Raw genomic sequence first — 8,426 nt, forward strand, 5'->3', positions numbered from 1 at the left:
TATTTTTCTCCATTTCTCTTTTCTATTTGCTGTTTAAATAAAAAATTTAAAAAATTAAAATTCTTTTCTTTTCTTTTACCTCCATTTTCCTAGAAACAAACAGAGAATAAGATTTTGCCAAAAATCAGTTACAGTCCCTTCAAATTATAGCATTCCCCCTAGTCAAAGAAAGCTGACACGATCCATAAATCACATGCAATACCTAAAGTCATTAAAACACAACCACAATGCCCATCTAGGCTTACATAATTATTTAAATATCTGCCATTCATTTATCCAAAGCACATACGCCTAATTGCACCAAATAATTATAGGCAAAGGTAACATAAACTCATAAATATTCTCAACAATACATAATCAAGTACATTTTATTTTTTATTAATATTCCGTATATCACATTTAAAACACAATATATATATATATATATATATATATATATATATATATATATATATATATATATATATATATAAAGGTATTCTCATGATAATGCTATGTAGCATTATTTATAATATTATTATGTGGCATATATATACATATATTTAATTATCTTTTACATTTCTTTTAACTACATAACAAAACTTTAATATTTAAAATGGTAGAAATAATCAAATTATTAAACAAATTTAAAATGATTCTATATCTTTAAACATTGTTGTTAAAAATTTGAGAGATAAAAAAATTAATAAATAATATAAAATAATATTAATTAATAAAAAATAAAATATATAAAAGATAACTATATCTTCCTATTATATTACCATATTTTATTACTTTTATTATGAAATTTTTATTAAAAAGTTTGAGAGATAAAAATTAATAATAAAAATGAAATAATATTTAATTAATAAAAAATAAAATATATAAAAATTAAAATATGAAATAATTAATAAAAAAATATTATTTAATTTTATTTTTTAAAATTAAAAAATATATAAATTAAAATTATTAATATACTAAAATTAAAAAAATATAAATTAAAATTATTAATATACTAAAATTAAAAAATATAAATTAAAATTATTTATATATTACAATTATTAATAACCATGTGTATTAGCAATAATAAGTCCTACTTAATCATATTGTGCCAACTCTAGAAAATGAGTCTTAAGTTGCCGCCAATGGTGGCCTGAAACTGATGGTGCAATGACAAGGGGATTTCTTGCCTCTCATTCTTTTTATAAGAATAACTATGGCTGGGATATCTAATTTGAATGAATCATAATAAAATAAATTTAAATAATATATAATTAATTTAAGATAAATTTAAAATTAAAAAATAATAACAACAACAAATTTAAATTAAATTTAAATTTTATATATTAAATATTTATTAATCAAATCATATATATAAATAATTGATTAAATATAAAAAATATATATTTTATATTAATATTTATATATATATATTTTATATATATTATATTTTAAATAAATAATATTTAAATATTTTATAGAACTATTAAAATTTTAAAATATAAATTATTAATTAAAAATATTTTTTTATATAAATTATTAATTAAAAATATATAAAATTAAATAAATTTAAATATTATTAAAATAATAAAAATTAAATTTAAAATAAATTTTAAAATTTAAAAATAAATTTTTATCTAATTTAAGAGGATTCAAATGGTATAAATAATATTAATTGAATTTAATTTCGGATAAGCCATCCCTACTTTCCCCCTCTCCCATTCTCTCTTTCTCTCACTTCCTCGTTAAGCAATCAATCCCTCTCCTTTTCGAATTAGGGAGTGCTAAATAATATTTTAATTAATTTAAAAATAACGAAAAAAATTTGGAACACTCATAAAATATTTTAAATACTTAAAAAATTAAAATTAACAATTAGATTAAATAGTAGTAAAAAATAAATAAAAATTTAAAAATCACAATTAAATTCATTAAAATTTAAAAATTTAATATAGTAAAAAAATAAAAATTCGGAGGATTATATTCCCATATTTGGACAACCTAATTGAATAGTTTACTATTGAATCAACTCGTTGTTGGGATTTTTTTTTAATTAAAATTTTACTAATTGTGTAAATTTTATTTTTAAATTTATGTTTTACAAATGTCAGAAAGCCTGCCTCAGAAAAAAACAAGTGTCAGAACGCCTGAAACATAAGAAGAAGAGAAAATCCAGAGAAAATCAAGTAACAATAAAAGAAAGTAAATGCATTTCCCACTGGGGACGGTAAGTAACGGTGAAAGGATTAGAAGACAGCAGAAGAGGAGAGGATCATGGGACTTTACTTCTACAGGGGCACGGCCCCACACTCGCTTTCTTGTCTTAAATACTCTCGCAAAAAGACATCCCAGTGCTTGGATTGGATTAACATCCAAGAAACTCTCTCTCCCTCTCTCTCTCTCTCTCTCTCTCCCTCCCTCTCTCTCTCTCTCTCATGGTTTCTTGGGTTTAGGTGCTTTATTCCTCAAGAACCTGACCCCCACCGCCCTCTTACACAGTTACCCGGAATTCTCCATCTCTTTTATCCATCAAACACCCATAGCAAAGGAGGATACCTTACCTGGGTAGTTCTCTTCTCTCTCTCTCTCTCTCTCTCTCTCTCTCTCGAGCCGTAGAAAGAAAAGTCTGTTTTGCAGGATTGACCTGGAATCTCTGCCTTAGGAAAGGAAAAGTCCCTTAGATTTCCAGGTAAATTCTTATTTCAGCTCGATTCTTCAGTTTCCTTTATTTTTTTCTTACCTCTTTCATTTGTGTGACTTTTTTTCTCTTATGGGTTTGTGTCTGTGTGCTGTTTTTCCTTATTTTTGGTTCGGTGGAACTCTGAAACTTAAACTCTTTTGTATGGGTTTGGGTGTTTATTTAGTTTTATGATGTGGGTTTGGGGTTCAGACCAAGAATTTTTCAGTTTTTTGTTAGATCTAATCTGTTTGATATCTTCTCATTATTGTCTCAGCAATTTTTTCCACTCAACATTGAAAATTTTCCTGTAAAGTCTTTCCCCACCTGTAACGGTGAGATCTGGGCGGTTCACTTGATGATTCTGTTAGATGATAAGATTCGATTTGATTTTTAGTCTCCTTGTCTTCTTTAGTATCAAATTTGATTACTCTAATCTGCTTCTGGTAGATCTGTGTATCATTTTCAATTGAAAATCGTTCAAGTTAAGTTGAATTTATGTAGATTTTTATGAAGCTACGTCTGTAATGAAGATTTTTAATTGAATTATTGTGTCCAGTAAAATTGCTGTAAGTTATTGGATTTTGAAATTTTGTGTTCATAAATATATTCTGTAGTAAAGGAAAAAGCTGATAGTTAAATTGTGTTGAATGATCATGTAGGCCTTCTCTGGTTCTTCCTTCGTAAGTTTGGACAAAAATGATCATATACATCTACCTTATCAACCAGCAACGATATTGTTTATGCTCGATTTTTAATACTTCTACGTTTGCTGATGTTCACAGGTTTGAAAATACGGGCGATGCGATAAGACTGATTGAGGCGTTGAAGTTTGAGGGTTCAGGGCCGCTTGATATCCCTACAGGTTAAAGATGATGATGTTTGATGAGATGGGATTTTGTGGTGACATGGATTTCTTTTCTGCTCCTCTTGGGGAAGATGGGGCTGCTCCACAAGCTGAGCCAGAGCCTACGGTGGAGGACGATTATAGCGATGAGGAGATTGATGTTGATGAGCTTGAGCGTAGGATGTGGAGGGACAAGATGCGCCTCAAAAGGCTGAAAGAGCAGAACAAGAGTAAGGAAGGTGTCGACATTGCTAAGCAGCGGCAGTCCCAGGAGCAGGCTAGGAGGAAGAAGATGTCAAGGGCTCAAGATGGTATCTTAAAATATATGTTGAAGATGATGGAAGTTTGTAAAGCTCAGGGTTTTGTTTATGGGATTATCCCAGAGAAGGGGAAGCCAGTGACTGGGGCATCAGATAATCTTCGAGAGTGGTGGAAGGATAAAGTAAGGTTTGATCGAAATGGTCCGGCTGCCATAGCGAAGTACCAAGCAGACAATTCGATCCCTGGCAAAAATGAGGGTTGTAATTCAATTGGTCCAACTCCACATACCTTGCAGGAGCTTCAAGATACAACTCTGGGTTCGCTCTTATCAGCACTGATGCAGCACTGTGACCCTCCTCAGAGGCGGTTTCCTCTAGAGAAAGGCGTTCCTCCGCCATGGTGGCCTACTGGAAATGAAGAGTGGTGGCCTCAACTGGGCTTACCCAAGGATCAGGGCCCTCCACCTTACAAGAAGCCTCATGACTTGAAAAAGGCTTGGAAGGTGGGGGTTCTCACTGCAGTCATTAAGCATATGTCTCCTGACATTGCTAAGATTCGCAAGCTTGTGAGACAGTCAAAGTGTTTGCAGGACAAGATGACAGCCAAGGAAAGTGCTACCTGGCTTGCAATTATCAACCAAGAGGAGGCATTGGCCCGAGAGCTTTACCCTGATTCCTGTCCACCACTGTCATCAGGAGGGAGTGGGTCTTTGGTCATTCATGATTGCAGTGAGTACGATGTTGACGGGGTTGAAGATGAGCCGAATTTTGATGTGCAGGAGTGCAAACCTGAGAATCTCAGTTCTTCCAGTATGGGTATGGATAGGATGAGGGAAAGGATGCCACTACGACAACCTTATCCAATTAAGGGGGAAATTATTACCAATGTTGATTTTATTAGAAAGAGAAAACCGTCCAGTGATATGAACGTGATAGTGGATCAGAAGATATATACTTGTGAGTTTGTTCAATGTCCTTACAGCCAACTTCGACTGGCTTTCCATGACAGGACTTCTAGGGACAATCATCAATTAACTTGTCCATACAGAAGCTCTTCTCTAGAGTTTGCAGGATCGAATTTTCATGTTAATGAAGTGAAGCCTATGATTTTTTCTCAACCCTGTGCTCAGCCGAAGCCAGCTGTCCCGATGGTGAACTCGGCTTCACCTGCCTTTGATCTATCAGGAGTTCCGGAAGATGGGCAAAAGATGATCAATGAGCTCATGTCAATCTATGACACGAACATCCAAGGAAACAAGAACGCAAGTTCTGGCAACAATGGAGTAGCTGAATGTCACAATATTTTCCAGCAGAAAATTCATCATCAGCCGGACAATTACTTCCGAGGTCAAGGCAATATGATGGAGGGAACTATCTTCGAGGAATCAAACATCCACAGTAACCATCAAATGTTTTCACAGGATGGTTGTCAATTCGACAGGTTTAAATCTTTGAATCCTGCATTTGAGAGCAATCAGCACAGCAACAACCATAACAATAACAGCAACAGCTTCAATCTGATGTTTGGCTCTCCATTCGATTTATCTTCATTTGATTACAAAGAGGACTTGCAGGGCTTAGCAATGGATTCTCTGCCAAAGCAGCAGGATGTTTCAGGCTGGTTCTAATGAAAAATTGCAAGCACTCTGCAAGAACGCTTGTGTTCTTTAGGGATGGACCTATCGTACTTGTAGGCTTTGCAAACCAGTGAAAGCTTTCCCTGGCTAAGAACTGATATCAGTTGCTGTATTTCCCTTGTCTTGTAGGTCTAGAACTGGTTACATAGTTAAAGCAGGGGCATGAAATGGGCTAATAAAGAAATCAGCAAGACCCATAGAAATACCCTTTGCTGTTGATTACTATACATAATATGACTGTGAAATAAATAAGTTTTAGCTATGTTTTGTGGGTTGGGAGGGTTGTGTTTTGTTTTATCAGATCAACCATTGTGGTTTAGAAGCTGATAGGAGATGTTTCTGTTAAATTTTCTTGTAATGGTAAATGTCTGGTTGTTGTTGAATGGAAAGGGTGTCTTTTTGTGAATCTTGTTTGTAATGCCCATGTGCATTCTTAGACCCATAACACTTTTGGTCTGGAGATGCCAAGTTGACTAGCACTATTAGAGTAGTGTTAATTTTTATATGCGAGTCTTGAGTTGGAATTTGATTCCGAGTCAATTGCGATGATTATGGCTGAGTGATTGAAACTGAAATCGTGTCTAAATGCAAGGTTTTGAGTCGATTAAACCGGTGTGAAATTAAAAAAAAAAAAAAAAGGTGATGATTTTAGTTTGAAATTAATTTGGATTCAGCAGTTTTGATTCATTGAGGTGGTTTTAATTTCAATTCGATTTGCTCCCATCTATCAAATTCAATGGTAATTTACCAGTAAGTGATTAGATAAGTGGCGCACAGTTATCCGTGATGCAGAATTATGCTTAAGGAGTTTAAATCCTGAAATTATTATTATGAAGAGTGTTTTATCTAAATATTGCTCCTAATCTAAGCGTGATTGGTAGAAAGCATTTACCTAAATACTGAAAAACTGCATATTTAAAATAAGAAAAAAAAACTTTCAACTAATTTTTTCATTTTTCTTAATATTTTAAATAAAAAATTTAATTTTAATTTAAAATCGAATTGATTAATTTAAATTTGATATCAATTATGATTTGGAAGTTAATTACTTTTTTTGTCAATTTAATTTAATTCTTTTTATATACGAACTTTATTTATTTTATAAAAAATAATTTATGTATAAAAATATTTTTTAAAATAATTATTTTTTATAAAAATATTTTTATTTTAAAAAATATTTTATTATAATATTAAATTAATAATATGTATTTATATTTATATAAAATTATCTAATTTTTAAAAAATAAGTCATTTTCTTTAAAAATAATTTAACTTCTCTTTAATGCTTCATTTATTTTATAGAAAATATTTTTTTTAAAATATTTCTTACTTTTTATAACGTTTGAAACACTTAGAAAAATTAATTAATGAAAAATTTTTTTAAATTAAAAGAAAAATTAAATTATTTTTAAATAAAATAAAAGAGAAATAAAATATTTTATTATAATATTAAATTAATAATATATATTTATATTACATATATATAAATATTTTTATATTTTAATAAAATTATCAAATTCTAAAAAAAAGTGGAGCCATTTTTTTTAAAAATAGTTTAGCTTTTCTTTAATACTCATTTATTTTATGAAAAATATTTTTTTATAAAATATTTCTCTTTTTTTTTACTTTTAAAACACTTAAAAAAATTAATCAATAAAAAATATTTTTTAAATTAAATAAAAAATTAAATTATTTTTAAATAAAATAACTTTTATTTAAAAAAATTATTTTTCACTTTTTAAATTTTAATAATTTTATTAAATTATGAATAATAATAATAATAATAAAATATATTATTAATTTAATATTATAATTAAATAATAAAAAATATTTTTTATAAAAATTATTATTTTTATAAAAAATATCTTTTATATAAATTATTTTTTATAAAATAAATGAAATCTAATTAAAAAATATTTTTTTATTAATTTATTTATTTTAATGTTCTATAAATTAAAAAAAATATAAAAATGTTTCCGCGAAACAATCAAAGGCTTTATTTCTGTTTAATTTCGATTTCAACTCAGGCTCTAACCATGTCTGTCTAGTAGTGATTATATGTCTAGTGGTGATTTCGGGGTGGGGTGGGGTGGTGATGGGGCCGGATTGGTGGTGGAGGGGTGGCGTTCATGTTCAAGGGAGGCGGCTGGTCTTGGAAGCTTTTTGGGATCTTTTCCAAGTTTGATAGAATTGTTTGGCCAGTTGTCAATTCACTTGACGTGTTAGACTCAAAAGTTTGGAACTTATCACTTCATGTGGGTCCCCTTTTCTTGGATAAAGACGACCTTGTACCTTATTTCAAGAATCATTGCTTGAACCTTCATGTTCATTTTCTAATTCGATTCAGTGTTTACTACTTTGCTTGAGCTCGACTATATGAGCCGTTGATCAGCATTTTACGTATGATGTCATTAACTTAACAACTGATAGCCTTGTGTATATCTAAAATTGTTCACATAAAATAAATTTTAACTAAAAATATGTGTAAATAATCCAACACCTTATTAGTCAAATCGATCTCTATCAATTATTAAGATAATTCACCTACTTTTCTTTTTAGCCTAATTAATAATAAGCTATTCATATTAATAACTTTTACTTCAGTAATATCATAATAATTTTTAGAATATGCAATTTTGATACATAATGTCTTAATCCCTTTAATACAATGTTAAAAAAAATAGTCAAAAGGATATACTATGCTCTTACTTATAAAATATACTAAAAAAATGTGTTACCCTTATTAGAATATACTATAAAATATTCTTTCTGATGAACCTTTAACCCATATATATTTTATTTGAGATAAAAATAGAATTATAAATAATAATAATAATAACTATTAATGATGTAGGGATTTAAAAATATATTACTCTATTGTGCCTCATAAAAGTCAGTTATATTTTTATTTTTATATAATTTAAAAATATAATTAAGATAATTAAAGTAATAAATTTTATTTAGTGTTTTTAATATACTTATATTGCTAAACAATAAATATCAGATTATATATTTTATCATTTAAA

General features: G+C 29.1%; 1 protein-coding gene across 1 annotated transcript; it reads left to right on the forward strand.

The window, feature by feature from the left end:
- The first annotated feature begins 2,331 nt into the window (after positions 1 to 2,331).
- Positions 2,332 to 5,806, forward strand: LOC110672500 (protein ETHYLENE INSENSITIVE 3). The gene is made up of 2 exons (XM_021835294.2): positions 2,332 to 2,668; positions 3,442 to 5,806. The coding sequence occupies exon 2, from the start codon at positions 3,529 to 3,531 to the stop codon at positions 5,389 to 5,391; it is 1,863 nt and encodes a 620-aa protein (XP_021690986.1). The 5' UTR covers positions 2,332 to 2,668; positions 3,442 to 3,528; the 3' UTR covers positions 5,392 to 5,806.
- The last annotated feature ends 2,620 nt before the right edge of the window (positions 5,807 to 8,426 follow it).

Source organism: Hevea brasiliensis, chromosome 6, assembly GCF_030052815.1.
Source record: "Hevea brasiliensis isolate MT/VB/25A 57/8 chromosome 6, ASM3005281v1, whole genome shotgun sequence".
NCBI lineage: Eukaryota > Viridiplantae > Streptophyta > Magnoliopsida > Malpighiales > Euphorbiaceae > Hevea > Hevea brasiliensis.

Coding starts and splice junctions, on each gene's coding strand:
- LOC110672500 (XM_021835294.2), top strand. CDS start 3,529: ATGATGATGTTTGATGAGATGGGATTTTGTGGTGACATGGATTTCTTT.